Here is a 15,021-nt window from a genome sequence, read left to right on the forward strand (position 1 = left end):
ACCATGTACAGTTAGACTTTTCCTACTTTCAAGGATATAAAAAGTATCTTGTTATCATTTGGTTCAATAAGAAGTCCAGATATTTTTGATTTTAAATTAGGATCCAACCTAAAAAACTGGTTTAGGAAAAACTTTGCAAAAGCTTTGAAAAAGAGTACTTTAAGGTATTAAATAGCTGATATGCAGAGCTATACTCCTTTACCGGTTGCAAAAATTTGTTTCTTTCAAATTATTTTTAGAGAGACCAAGTCCTCCCATTAACCTGGATCATTCAGATCAAACTAAGTCATCAGTGCAGCTCACATGGGAACCACCACTCAAAGATGGAGGAAGTCCTATTTTAGGCTATATTGTTGAAAGGCAAGAAGAAGGAACAGACAAGTGGATACGTTGTAACACAAAACTAGTACCTGATCTTACTTTTAAGGTAAGATGTTCTGTTTATTAACAAAGTACTCAAAATATGTAGATCATCTTCAAATATGCATTAATAAATGATTATGTTTTTTAGGTAACGGGATTGAAACAAGGATCCAGTTATTACTACAGAGTCTCAGCAGAAAATGCAGCTGGTGTGTCTGATCCAGCAGAGGCTATTGGGCCATTAACTGCAGATGATACTTTTGGTAAGCCAAATGACATTTATTACAGATAATTAATCACATAAGACACAACTATTTCTCGTATGTTATGAAATCTGCAAATAATATAGCTGTAATATACTGAAGAGCCTGAAGAGCAAGGTGTGACATTTTGTCTTCTGACCTCAACACAGACATATTCAAAACATCTGGAAATAACCAATCTAATTAATTTTCCACTTTTTTTCAGTTGGACCTACAATGGACCTAAGTGCATTTAAAGACGGTCTGGAAGTTATTGTTCCAGAGCCAATCAAAATCTGTGTTCCTATCACTGGCTACCCTGTGCCAACTGCCACGTGGTCTTTTGGTGATCAAGTGTTAGAAGAGGGTGATCGTGTAACAATGAAGACCACAGCCTCCTCTGCAGAACTTGTAATTACTCCAAGTGAACGTCCAGACAAGGGAATTTATTCCCTAACATTAGAAAACCCCGTGTCATCTGTTTCAGGAGAAATTAATGTTAACGTCATTGGTAAGTGGACATGTATGTACTCTAGCATTGAAACATTCGATATTTCTTCTGTTAAAGTCTAATTAGGTTAATAATACGAAATCCCACAACTTTCAGTAAACCAAGTATTTTAAAATATAACTAAAACCTAGAAATCCATACTCCAAAAAATTTTTTTCTGGTTTTCAATATTTAATATTTAAAGGATATGATTAAGAAATAGTGAAGAAGGAATTATGACTAAGAAGAGTAAGTCTTCTGACAGATAGATTACATACAGATCAACTGTCAATCTCCCATTAAAAATATTTAATACAATATGTCTGATTTCTAGCTCGTCCAAGCGCACCAAGAGAACTTAAGGTCTTAGACATAATCAAGAGCACAGTACAGCTGTCATGGGAACCTCCTGAGGATGATGGTGGAAGTCCAGTTACTGGCTATATAATTGAAAAACGTGAAGTTAGCCGAAAAACATGGAGCAAGGTGAGTCCATTCTTTCTCATTTCATTGGTTTGCACATGTGCTACTGAATTTTGTGTCTTATTTTAGTGATTGATCTTTGGAAATTGATTTTAGAAACATATCCCATCTCTTTAGGTTATGGATCATGTCGTTGATCAAGAGTTTACTGTACCTGACCTTATTCAAGGGAAAGAATACTTATTTAAAGTTTGTGCATGCAATAAATGTGGCCCAGGAGAACCTGCATATATCGATGAACCTGTAGATATGTCAGCACCAGCAAGTAAGTCAACTGTTTCACACTTTTGCTGATTTTTCTGTTTCTGGAATTTTGATTATTTTCTTCAAAGGAAGATATTAAAAATATCTTAATTAGACTGGTTTCTAAAAGCTCTGTGTGTTCTTAATTTTTAATAGCGGTGCCTGATCCACCACAGAATGTTAAATGGAGAAACCCGACATCAAAAGGAATCTTCCTAACGTGGGAGCCTCCAAAATATGATGGGGGTGCCCGCATTAAGGGTTATCTGGTAGAAAAATCCCAACGTGGCACAGACAAGTGGGAGACATGTGGGGAGCCTGTTATTGAAACAAAGTAAGTAAATTAACATCAAAATGTATATCCTTTCAACTAGGTAAGCCATGGTCACCACCTTAAATATCTGTTTGGGTTTTTTTTAATGAACAGAATGGAAGTGACAAAACTCAAGGAAGGAGAGTGGTATGCATATCGGGTTAAGGCTTTGAATAGAATGGGAGCTAGCAAGCCAAGTGAGCCAACAGATGATATTCAGGCTGTTGATGCAAAAGGTAACAACCACTGTATTAAAATAGCTGCTTTATTTTCACCAGTCTCTGAAATCCTGTTTCTACAACAATGTTTTTATTCTCTCCCACATCAGAGGCTCCAGAAATTTTCTTAGATGTGAAGCTTCTTGCTGGACTTACTGTGAAAGCTGGAACTAAAATTGAGCTGCCAGCTAAAATAGCTGGAAAACCTGAACCCCAGATTACTTGGACCAAGGCTGACAAAATTTTGAGACCTGATGACAGAATTACCATTGAAACCAAACCTAATCATTCTACAGTCACTATTACAGACAGCAAAAGGAGTGACAGTGGAACTTACATTATAGAAGCTGTAAATTCCAGTGGACGTGCTACTGCGGTTGTTGAAGTTAATGTTCTTGGTATGCATATGTTTTTATGATGTTTAGAAAACTAATTACCAAGGTACTGTGGTATGCAAGCAGAAGATTAATATTTGCATCTTGTCACCCACAGATAAACCTGGACCACCAGCTGCATTTGACGTATCAGAAATCACAAATGAATCCTGCCTTCTGACATGGAATCCTCCACGAGATGATGGGGGCTCTAAAATTACCAACTATGTCCTTGAGAAAAGAGCTACCGACAGTGAAATATGGCACAAGTTGTCATCAACTATTAAGGATACACAATTCAGAGCTACCAATTTAACTCCTCATAAAGAATATGTATTCCGAGTCAGTGCTGAGAACATGTATGGTATTGGGGAGCCAGTCCAGTGTAGCCCCATCATTGCAAAGTATTCATTTGGTTAGTTAATTAAAGTACTGTCAAATTCTTACAATATTTTTACAGGAAAAGAAAAGAAAAAATACAACCGTATATGATGGTTTTGGGTTTTGTTTCATTTTTTCTTTTTTTTTTAATTTATACAGATCCACCAGGCCCTCCAACAGGTCTCAAGCCTACAGAGGTCACTAAAGATTCTGTCACCTTAACATGGAATGAACCAGATGAAGATGGTGGTAGCCCTATAACTGGATACTGGGTTGAAAGATATGATCCTGAACAAGATAAATGGATAAAATGCAATAAAATGCCAGTGAAAGATACAACATTTAAGTAAGACTATAGTCACTGTAGTCTGAAATAAGTCACAGGGACATAAAAGTGTAAGGGTAGCCTTTTAAAGAAGATTTAGATTTTTCTTACTCTTTTGTCCTTGCTTTAATAAGTTTAGATCCAATCCAGTGGCTTTTTTTTTTTTTTTTTCATAACTAGTTTTTAAAAAAAATATCTTTAGAAAAGTGAATAATATCTTTATAAAAAAAAAAAGTCATGGTTAATAATTTCTGTGCTATGTGGTTATTCATACACCATTCTAAAATAGCAGGCATAGCCATTTTTGCCAAAACCCGGAGACTTTTTTGTACACATGCTAATGTTAACCAACTATGGAACGTGCAAAAAAAGCAAGCTGGCTCTCAAAACTTTGGTGTCTATGTGCACCATTTTGCTGTTCACAATATACCTGTTTTGAATGTTCATCACTTCATAAAACATCATTAGCAGTAATTTGGATATTTTCAAATTGTAGTGTGAAGAAAAGAGAGAATGTTTTTCACATGAGATAATGTGTAGATTTGGTCTAATCACACTTAATTTTTATTTCCAGAGTTAAAGGTCTTACAAATAAGAAGAAATACAAGTTCCGTGTCTTGGCAGAGAATCTTGCAGGACCTGGAAAACCAAGCAGGGAAACAGAGCCAATCTTAGTGAAGGACCCAATCGGTATAATAAATACACTTTTAATAGTTTAACTTCACAATAGTTTAACTTTATTTTGTTTAACAACAAAATAAAATCTTTTTTTTCAATCATGCAATTAATACTGAACTCCTGTTTAGATCCACCATGGCCTCCTGGAAAGCCAACTGTGAAAGATGTTGGCAAGACATCATTATTGCTGAACTGGACAAAGCCAGAACATGATGGAGGAGCAAAGATTGAGTCTTATGTCATTGAACTATTAAAGACGGGAACAGATGAGTGGGTGAGAGTGGCTGAAGGAGTTCCCACAACTGAATACTTTGTGAAAGGGCTTATGGAGACACAAGAATATTCATTTCGTGTAAGGGCTGTGAACAAGGCTGGTGAGAGTGAGCCCAGTGAGCCCAGTGACCCTGTACTGTGCAAGGAGAGGCTCTGTAAGTATGAAATATTAGAGACTCTCTTTCTTCAGCTAAGAAAATAAGAAGCTTTAATAGTTTTGGTGCATTCCCCATCTTCCAAGATGGGAAGGTGATGGGAAATACACTGACATGTTTTGCCTTTTTTTTCTATTTTACAGATCCTCCTTCACCACCTCGGTGGCTTGAAGTTATTAATATTACTAAAAACACAGCAGATCTTAAATGGACAGTACCAGAAAAAGATGGAGGTTCCCCAATTACTAACTACATTGTTGAAAAGAGAGACGTGAGACGAAAAGGCTGGCAGACAGTTGATACAACAGTGAAAGATACCAAGTATACAGTGAGCCCACTGACTGAAGGCTCATTGTATGTATTCCGTGTGGCTGCTGAAAATGCCGTTGGACAGAGTGATTATTGTGAAGTTGAAGATTCAGTGCTTGCTAAAGATACTTTCAGTAAGTTTCAGATTTGCTTACTGAGTGATCAGTACAAAGAGTGTAATGGATTCCTGTTCTTCTAATGTGTGTGGTTTATTTGTTTAGCAACCCCTGGGCCTCCGTATGCTCTTACAATAGTTGAAGTGAGAAAAGATCATGTGGATTTGAAATGGGAGCCACCAAAGAACGATGGTGGCAGACCAATTCAAAGGTAAGGTCATTTGGTTTGTGTAGGGTTTCTGGTATATTAAGAATTTTTCACAAATGGAAGCATTGCTCTCAAAATGCTTCATGGGTGGATGTAAAAGAGAAGCCATGTGGACAAAGCATTTAAGGGTTTGATTTTAAACTGTGGAGATTATGCAAATATAATTGGCCCGATGTGCATGAACAACAAATGTGTGCCAACATCCTCAAAACAGTATCTAATCAAATCAGATTGAATAACAAATAAAAAATAAATAACAATAACAAATTAATGCGATTATAGCCTCCAGTTCATCCAGAGTTGTAGCTATTTAGATCCACCTACCAAGTAATACTGTTATGTTTAATTTCTGCTTTAGTTTCTCTTTCAAACTGCATACAATCAGCTAAGGTGAAACCAAGTATCTTTTCTGTTCATTCTCTTCTTTATTAAATTTGTTCTTTCCTTTGGTTTCTAAAATATCTGTCCTCTGAAGTTCACCTTGTATGCCAGTTAGATTTTTCTTCTTTGTACTTTCACTATTCCTCTCCTTCCAGTCACAGTAAGCATAGCTTAAACAAACTGGCAGTACAGAAATCTGCCTAAGGAAACCCATATCACTTCATTTGCATTAATTTCCCATATCCCTATGATAAGCATCATGGGCAGAATTTTCACAACTGAATTAACTCACACAAAGTATCTGCAAATATTCTCAGTGGGCCAAACACTGAGCTCCAAATTAACAAAGATATGTGTGACTTGGAGATTGTTTTACCTCTACAGCTCTCTGAAAGCTGAAAATATAGCAGAAGTTCAGGAACTGTCAGTAATGTCAGCCTCATTAAATTCAAGACCTGCAAGGACTACCAGGACTAAGTGACTGATGTGTGAAGTAAAGTTCATTGTATCTGTCATCCATGACTCTCCCTACTTTTCCATTGGCCCAAAGCATTCTAGTTTGTCTTTATCTTTTCTTCCTGAGCAAGAAGTCTGAAGTGTTCATATTTCAGTGCCTGATAGTATTTTCCCCTATTTATTCAGATATGTCATTGAAAAGAAAGAAAAACTAGCCACTCGCTGGGTAAAAGCTGGCAAGACTGCTGGTCCAGATTGCAATTTCAGAGTGACTGATGTCATTGAAGGTACAGATGTACAGTTCCAGGTTCGTGCAGAAAATGAAGCTGGCTGTGGTCATCCCAGTGAACCAACTGACCTAATTCATATTGAAGATCCAACAAGTAAGTAGTAATATAATATACAATGTATGAATTATAGAAGCAGTGTACAGTGTAGAACAGATATTCTGGGACAAAAATGACACAATTTTTTTCCATTTCTGCAGGCCCTCCTTCACCTCCTCAGGATTTACATGTCACAGATGCAGGTCGAAAGCACATTTGCATTGCATGGAAACCACCTGAGAAGAATGGTGGAAGTCCTATTCTTGGGTATAATGTTGAGATGTGTGAAGCAGGAACAGAAAAATGGATGCGAATCAATTCTCGTCCAATAAAAGATCTAAAATGTAAAGTGGAGGAAGGTGTTGTTCCAGACAAAGAGTATGTGCTGAGAGTCAGAGCTGTCAATGCTGTTGGAGCCAGTGAGCCATCAGACATCTCAGAAAAAGTTGTTGCCAAGGACCCAGACTGTAAGAATAGATTTTTTTTTTTTTTTTTCAGATTTACATAACTTAAAAGAAGTTGTTTGGCAACTTGATAATAATATCATGCTTATATTTACAGGTAACCCAACCATTGATCTAGAAACTCGTGACATTGTTGTTGTTAAAGGACAGAAATTAAGTATCCCTATACCCTTCAGAGCTGTTCCATCCCCAACTATAACATGGCACAAAGATGGCAAAGAATTGAAAGCTGGTGACAGAACAACGATGAAGAGTGACTACACTTCTGCATTGCTTGAAGTTATAGACAGTGTTCATGCTGATGCTGGTGTTTACACTATCACATTGGAGAACAAGCTGGCATCCACAACTGGCTCAGTGAACGTCAAAGTCATAGGCAAGTAGGCGTCTTCCATTTTAAAAAAATAGCTGGAACCACTTATCCATGAAGCAAACAGAAGAAAGGAAGAGAATAATCTCTTTTCTGCCAGGAGGAGGAATCACTTCAGCTCAGACACACAGATTACAATAAATGTATTAATTAATACAAAATCCCACAAAAAAACCCGTATTGTATCCGAAGTTGGTCTAACTAGTCAGTGGCTGCTCAAATCCCAATTGTTATGAATAGTCATCTTATAAATATTAAAAAGCCTATAAGAATTCTGAATATTTTTCACCTTTAAGAACATAAATTCATGTATCTGCTATGTAGCCAACATTTACTTTCTGCAAAGAAAAGAAATGCAATGTAATTTCATATTTGTAGGAATACAATTTCCCATCTATTTAGTTAACTGATTTTTTTATTCTTATTTAAAACAGGTCCACCTGGACAGTGTAAAGACATTAAGGCAAGTGAAGTAACTAAGAATTCTTGCAAAGTATCCTGGGAGCCTCCCGACTTTGATGGTGGTACTCCTATTCTGCATTATGTTCTGGAACGCAGAGAAGCTGGTCGTAAAACGTATATCCCGGTCATGTCTGGTGAAAATAAGCTTTCATGGCAAGTCAAAGATCTTATCCCAAACAGTGAATACTACTTTCGTGTTAAAGCTGTCAATAAGATTGGAGGAGGTGAATATCTTGAACTAAGAAATCCAATCATTGCAGAAGACCCAAAACGTAAGGTTTCTTTACTACTAAGTAGTGTAGCAAATTGAATTTTAATTAAAAACTTCATGCCTTCTTTGCTCACATGATCCCTCTTTTGCCATTCTTCCAGAGCCTCCAGATCCTCCTGTTGACCTTGAGGTCCATAATCCGACTTCAAAATCAGTAACACTTACATGGAAGCCACCTCTTTTTGATGGTGGAAGCAAGATTATGGGCTATATAGTAGAAAAACTCGCTAAGGGTAAGGAGAGGTGGGAGAGATGCAATGACTACCCAGTACCTCTGTTGACTTACACAGTGAAAGGTCTTGAAGAAGGACAGGAATATCAGTTTCGTGTTCGTGCTGAGAATGCTGCTGGCATCAGTGAGCCTTCTAGGACTACTCCTTTTGTGAAAGCTGTTGATCCTATTGGTATGAATTTCTCATGTGATTGTTTGTAGTAATTGCTATAAATCCTCAAACATATTGGAAGATTCTACTCTCCATTTATCATTCTGTATTATTACAGAGGCTCCGAAAGTTCTCCTTGCTGCAAACCTACAGTCTGGCCTTGAGGTGAAGAGAGGCGATGAGATCAGACTTGAGGCACATATTTCAGGATCACCTTATCCTTCTATCACTTGGTTGAGGAATGACGAAGTTGTGACACCAGAGGAAATAAAAAAGAGAGTAACAACATATACAAAGAAGAAGAAAGGTGAAGCTGAAGAACAGGAACCTTTCCAGCTTTCACTGCCAGAACGTTTGAGCATAGACAACCATAAAAAAGGAGAGTCTCTAATATCGATTCGTGAGTGCATCAGAGCTGATCATGGCACATTTACAATTAAAGTGGAAAATGACCATGGTGTTGCAAAAGCCTCATGTGAAGTCAATGTGTTAGGTATGTAACAAATGTCCTCAAAAATACCTAGTTCAGAATGCTGGTTAAGAAGTGCTCAAGATGAGTAGCAATCATTTTTCTTGCTTTACTAACAGATATACCTGGGCCTCCAGTCAACTTTGTTTTTGAAGATGTGAGGAAAGATTCTGTCATTTGCAAGTGGGAACCTCCTCTTGATGATGGTGGAAGTGAAATCCTAAATTATGTACTGGAAAAGAAAGACAACACAAAAGCTGAAATGGGCTGGGTGACTGTCAGTTCTACACTTAGGCATTGCAAATTCCATGTGACGAAACTGATTGAAGGCAAAGAATATCTCTTCCGTGTATTTGCTGAAAATAGAGTTGGAGCAGGACCACCATGTGTTTCAAAACCATTAACAGCAAAAGATCCTTTCTGTAAGTTTTAGTTTTGAAATACAACCTTTTCAGAAAACATTGTAAAACTACACAGACTCTTGGAACACTCTGCGTCATCTATGTAAATGCTTCCCAGAAGAAACTTGAGCAGTGCAATTATTATGTATTGCAGATTTTGAACCATTGAAATAAAGGAAAATATTGAAAGCATTCTAATTTCAATAGTAAAGAAATAAGAATGCAGTCACTGTCATAGAACTTTATACTTAAAACACTCAACGTTGAATAGTGACATTCTGTATGTTTACTGGACCAATATTCTTACAAAAAGAGAGAACCAGTGCAAGTTTGAACACTGGTTGCAGTTAGGAATCAATGTTTCTGAGAAAGAGTTTCTAACACATAAAATTAGTCATTTCTCCTACCTTAGTTTTCTCTTAGCTTTGGGTAAGCTCTGAAGACAGCAATGATGAAAAAATTGCATTTTTTTTTTTTTTTCAGCTCCACCAGATCCACCTAATAAGCCTGATGTACAAGACGTTACCACCAGCAGTATGTTGGTTAAATGGAATGAACCAAAAGACAACGGTAGCCCCATCATAGGATACTGGATAGAAAAACGTGAAATTAATAGTACTCACTGGGCTCGGGTCAACAGAAACCTGGTGAATGCTTTGGAAATAAAAGCTGAAGGACTGTTGGAAGGGTTAACCTACATCTTTAGAGTATGTGCTGAAAATGCAGCTGGCCCTGGTAAATTTAGTCCACCATCAGATCCAAAAACTGCACAGGACCCAATAAGTAAGTACCTCAGCAGAAGCTAATAGCAGACAGGTGACAGATTACGATCCATATCCTTTAACTTTGATTTACATCTATTTATTTATAGTGCCACCTGGTCCACCAATTCCAAGGATTGCTGACACAAGTGCAACTTCTATTGAGTTAGAATGGGAACCTCCTGTGTATAATGGTGGTGGAGATGTCACTGGCTACCATGTATACAAACAACTGATTGGAGTAAATGAGTGGTCGCGTTGCACAGAGAAGCCCATTAAGACTAAACAGTATACTGTTAAAGAAGTCAGAGAAGGTGCAGACTATAAACTCCGTGTAACTGCACTTAATGCTGCTGGTGAAGGGCCACCTGGTGAAACTGAACCTGTAACAGTTGCAGAACCTAAAGGTATTGCAGTTGTATTATTTTCAAGAGATGGCCAGCTGCTTAAAATGTGGTTTTGGATCTCTCTCTCCAACTAAGTAACCATTTTTCTCTCTTCTGCAGAGCCTCCCACTGTTGAGCTGGATGTTTCTGTCAAAGCAGGCATTCAGGTCATGGCTGGGCAAACTATTAAAATTCCTGCTACTGTAACAGGGCGTCCTACTCCCACCATCACATGGACAGTGGAGGAGGGTGAATTAGACAAAGACCGAGTTGTTATTGAAAATGTTGGCACAAAATCTGAGCTAACCATTAAGAATGCATTGAGAAAAGACCACGGAAGATACGTAATCACTGCTACCAATAGCAGTGGTTCTAAATCAGCAGGAACAAGAGTAGAAGTATTTGGTAAGAAAAGTGTTTTCTGAAATTAACTGTGTATTTCTCTTGGTGATATATTCGACCTTTATCCTACTTGTCTGACCTTGTTTTACAGATGTTCCTGGTCCAGTCCTTGACCTAAAGCCTGTGGTCACAAACAGAAAGATGTGTTTGCTTAATTGGTCTGATCCTGAAGATGATGGTGGCAGTGATATCATAGGCTTCATTGTTGAACGGAAGGATGCTAAAATGCATACATGGAGACTAGCTGTAGACACAGAGAGATCTAAATGTGATATTACAGGTCTAGTTGAAGGCCAGGAGTATAAATTCCGTGTGAGTGCCAAGAACAAATTTGGTACTGGTCCTCCGGTTGAAATAGGACCCATTCTTGCAGTTGATCCATTAGGTAAGATGACTAATTTCAAGGTTTGGGGTTTTTTTTAAACAATGTTAAAGTTAGTAGACCAGTATTGTTTATGTATGTATTTTTATATTGTGTGGTTTGCTTAGTATTCACTTTTCTGCTACTTGGATAAGGCTTCTACCTTAGATGGTTTACTTCAGTCAGATCTCTGAATCCGTTCTGTAAAACCAGTATGATTCTTTATGTAACAAAATACTGAGGTACTACAGTATATTTACTGTATACAGTATATTTACTGAGGTACTACTACATTTAGTATCCTCATACATGAGAAAATTTCTACTTTCCATAACCATACTCAGGTACGTTGCATACAAAAGCTACAGTTTTAAAAAGGCAGAGCTGCTGTTTTCATGTGATTAAAGCTTCTCTAGTTTCTAAATGGTTTTTTTAATTATTATTTTTATTATTTATTTTGCTAATAGGTCCTCCAACAGCACCTGAGAGGTTTATGTACACAGAGAGGACAAAGTCAACCATAACACTTGACTGGAAGCCTCCCCGTAGTGATGGTGGCAGTCCTGTCTTGGGATATATTGTTGAGAAGAGAAGACATGATTCAAAAGAGTATGAGAGAGTTAATTCACGCCTTTGTCCAAAAACATCTCTTCTTGTTGAAAATCTTGATGAACTTCATATGTATGAATTCCGTGTCAAAGCTGTCAATGCTATTGGAGAAAGTGAACCATCATTGCCCCTCAATGTAACTATACAAGACGATGAAGGTATACCTGCTTTACAGAAATTCATATGAATATTACCAGAATACTGTAAAACAATTTTTCTGTTTCATCTCCATCTTTACTCCCTTTTTTTTCTTATTTCCAGTGCCTCCAACTGTTACATTACGTTTGGCTGTGAGAGGAGATACTATCAAAGTGAAGTCAGGAGAACCAGTTAATATTCCTGCTGATGTGACAGGTCTGCCAATGCCAAAGATTGAATGGGACAAGAATGAAGTTTTAATTGACCAAACATCCAATGAACTTAAAATAACTAAGGAAGAAGTATCTAGAAGTGAGGCAAAAACTGAACTTATCTTGCCTGCAGCAGTGAGGGCTGATAAAGGCACTTACACTGTGAGGGCTTCCAATCGTCTTGGCACTGCATTTCGCAATGTGCATGTTGAAGTGTATGGTAAGTATGCAACATTTTAATAAAATCACAGCTAATAAAATGCTTTTGCCTTTCACTTGATATAATTCTATGCTCTATCACGTTTATACAGATCGTCCTTCTCCACCAAGAAATCTTGCTGTTTCTGATATTAAAGCAGAATCATGCTATTTAACATGGGATGCACCTCTTGATAATGGTGGTAGTGAAATTACCCATTACGTTATTGAAAAACGTGATGCTAGTAAGAAGAAATCTGAGTGGGAAGAAGTCTCCAAAAGTGCTGTTGAGAGACGACATGGGGTAATTTATAAAATATCTTTATTACATACTTCAGTATGCTTAAAAAGAACAATTGTATGCATCTAATTAAAGCCACTAGTTGCATAGATACCTGCATTTTGCTCCATCTGGACTTTAGAATTACAGTATAAAAGTTGCCCATTTATATATATGATTTTTGGTCAGGTGACAAAATAAGTCATTCGCTTTTGCTACTTAATCTCAGCTGAATTTAGAAAACAGTTTCCTTTTCATTTCCCAGCATTTTTTGTAGGTTTACCAGCTGTAAAAACAAACATGGTAACATTCCTGTTTATGTCTAGTCTTATGCACACAGAATAGAATATCCCTATGGCATTCATTATAGCTGTGTATTACATAAACATATCAGTGAGACTCCAAGGCTGAATTTGAAGTGAAAGCTGTTGCATAAGTTGAGATAAATTTATTCTAAAAGCAGCCAAATACTGATTTAATTTTTTTTTTTTTCAGGTATGGAATCTTGCAACAAATGAAAAATATCAGTTCAGAGTGCGGGCTGTAAACAAATATGGAACAAGTGATGAATGCCTCTCAGAAAAAGTTGTTATTAAGGATCCCTATGGTCTTCCTGGACCTCCTGGGAAGCCAAAAATTTTAGATCGCACCAGATCATCAATGCTGGTGACTTGGGAGCCTCCTTTGGACAATGGTGGCAGTCCAATAACTGGTTATTGGTTGGAGAAGAGAGAGGTGGGAGGTGTCTACTGGTCACGTGTTAACAGGGCTCCAGTAACAAAACCATCAGTAAAAGGTCTTGAATACAATGTGCTTCGTTTGGCTGAAGGTGTTGAATACCAGTTTAGAGTTATGGCTGAAAATCTTGCTGGAATTGGTCCTCCCAGTGAACCATCAGATCCTGCCATAGCAGCAGATCCTATATGTAAGTTTATGATTTGTACAGCTATTTTTAAGGATTATATCATACCAGAACCAAAATGTTGTACTATTATTTATACTGAATGTAGTGCCATTAATCCAATGCTTTTTTTTCACTACATCAAAATGTATATATTGACATAAAGCAGTTTCCTTATTTGCTGCTTTTGACTATTATAACAATAATTAGCTTTGATTTTTTTTTTTTTACCTCTTTTATGAACCTAAAACTGTAATTACATCAATGCAAACACTGTCCAATAAACTGAAGTTCAGAATCAGATTTTACATTATAGTTTTTCTTCATTGGTAAACGATTTAGTCTTTTACCTTAAGTATCCCTTAATAATTTAAGTAATAACTGTAATCAGTATGTGTGTTTTAGGATTACACACTCTATGTATGATAGAAGAAAATTAAAATACTTGAATTCTTCTAGATGCTATTCAGAGAACTGTAGACAGACACTAGCTCTCAGGTAATTTTCACTTGTTCTTGTTTTACAAGTTGTGCCTGGTCCACCATCTTGCCCAGAGGTGAAAGACAAAACTAAATCATCTGTAGCTCTTGCATGGCAACCTCCACAAAAGGATGGTGGCAGTCCTATAAAAGGATATATTGTTGAAATTCAAGATGAAGGTAGTACTGAATGGAAGAAGGTGAATGAAGGAGACAAACTCTTCCCTACTTGTGAATGTGTTATTCCCAACTTGAAAGAACTCAGAAAATACCGATTTAGGGTGAAAGCTGTAAATGCTGCTGGAGAATCAGAACCAAGTCCTGCAACATCAGAAATACCTGTCCAAGATATTCTAGGTAAGGAGATATTCTAGGTAATTCTAGGAATTAATGTAGGTATTTATATCTAAATGCCACCTACTTTTGTGAATGTTGAAGTAGACAACCAAAGAAGCCAAAGTCAAAACAGGATAAACAAGTCTGAAAAAAAATTAAAATATTTGAAACATATATTTGAAAGTGTCATGATGACCATTACCAGGGTAGGATCCATTGGAAAACTGATAAGCACCTAAAGTCATACTGAAGAAATAAAGTGTATTTTATGAAGAAATTACTAAACAAATATTTCTATTTGTACATTTCCCAGCTTCCCTTTTGTACACTCAACCTTTCACACATAAACATGCATTCTACATCTCTTTGTGGGGTTTTAGTTCAGTGCTGACAGAAATTTTCTTTCAGTAGCTCCCAAATTTAATATTTAAAAATCTTTTTACAGAGGAACCAGAAATCTTCCTTGATATTGGAGCCCAAGATTTCCTTTCTTGTCGTGCTGGCACAACAATTAAAATCCCAGCTGTTATCAAGGGTCGTCCAGTTCCGAAAACATTTTGGGAGTTTGAAGGAAAGGCAAAGACAGCGGCAAAGGTTAATAAAAGCTTTTTTCTACGTGGGTTTCTAGATATTTAAGACTATCCCCTTCTATATTTACATTATTTCCCTTTTCTTATAGGAGGGAGGTCACAATGTACCTGAAGAAGTTCAGGTAAACCAAACTATGTTTTGTAACTTTAGCACTATGTCACTTTTCAAACATAAATATTTAAAGCTACACTATGACTTCTCTTTCTTTCTGTA

The 15,021-nt window shown here is 37.0% G+C and overlaps 1 protein-coding gene across 3 annotated transcripts in view; it reads left to right on the top strand.

Moving 5' to 3' along the window:
• Positions 1-15,021, top strand: part of TTN (titin) — a 237,288-nt gene that overhangs the window by 153,718 nt on the left and 68,549 nt on the right. For all 3 annotated transcript variants that reach the window (XM_071747224.1, XM_071747225.1, XM_071747226.1), the window contains 32 exons: positions 240-427; positions 512-626; positions 832-1,116; positions 1,430-1,581; positions 1,696-1,843; positions 1,978-2,155; positions 2,249-2,370; positions 2,463-2,750; positions 2,845-3,141; positions 3,267-3,453; positions 4,007-4,122; positions 4,239-4,538; positions 4,682-4,981; positions 5,069-5,174; positions 6,195-6,391; positions 6,496-6,801; positions 6,896-7,174; positions 7,603-7,902; positions 8,003-8,305; positions 8,403-8,777; positions 8,873-9,175; positions 9,638-9,937; positions 10,026-10,322; positions 10,422-10,706; positions 10,795-11,088; positions 11,532-11,831; positions 11,935-12,243; positions 12,335-12,525; positions 12,997-13,426; positions 13,930-14,238; positions 14,663-14,811; positions 14,897-14,929. In XM_071747224.1, coding sequence (XP_071603325.1) covers positions 240-427; positions 512-626; positions 832-1,116; positions 1,430-1,581; positions 1,696-1,843; positions 1,978-2,155; positions 2,249-2,370; positions 2,463-2,750; positions 2,845-3,141; positions 3,267-3,453; positions 4,007-4,122; positions 4,239-4,538; positions 4,682-4,981; positions 5,069-5,174; positions 6,195-6,391; positions 6,496-6,801; positions 6,896-7,174; positions 7,603-7,902; positions 8,003-8,305; positions 8,403-8,777; positions 8,873-9,175; positions 9,638-9,937; positions 10,026-10,322; positions 10,422-10,706; positions 10,795-11,088; positions 11,532-11,831; positions 11,935-12,243; positions 12,335-12,525; positions 12,997-13,426; positions 13,930-14,238; positions 14,663-14,811; positions 14,897-14,929 — 7,742 coding nt within the window. The remainder of the gene's footprint in view (positions 1-239; positions 428-511; positions 627-831; positions 1,117-1,429; positions 1,582-1,695; positions 1,844-1,977; positions 2,156-2,248; positions 2,371-2,462; positions 2,751-2,844; positions 3,142-3,266; positions 3,454-4,006; positions 4,123-4,238; positions 4,539-4,681; positions 4,982-5,068; positions 5,175-6,194; positions 6,392-6,495; positions 6,802-6,895; positions 7,175-7,602; positions 7,903-8,002; positions 8,306-8,402; positions 8,778-8,872; positions 9,176-9,637; positions 9,938-10,025; positions 10,323-10,421; positions 10,707-10,794; positions 11,089-11,531; positions 11,832-11,934; positions 12,244-12,334; positions 12,526-12,996; positions 13,427-13,929; positions 14,239-14,662; positions 14,812-14,896; positions 14,930-15,021) is intronic.

Source organism: Heliangelus exortis, chromosome 6, assembly GCF_036169615.1.
Source record: "Heliangelus exortis chromosome 6, bHelExo1.hap1, whole genome shotgun sequence".
Lineage (NCBI taxonomy): Eukaryota > Metazoa > Chordata > Aves > Apodiformes > Trochilidae > Heliangelus > Heliangelus exortis.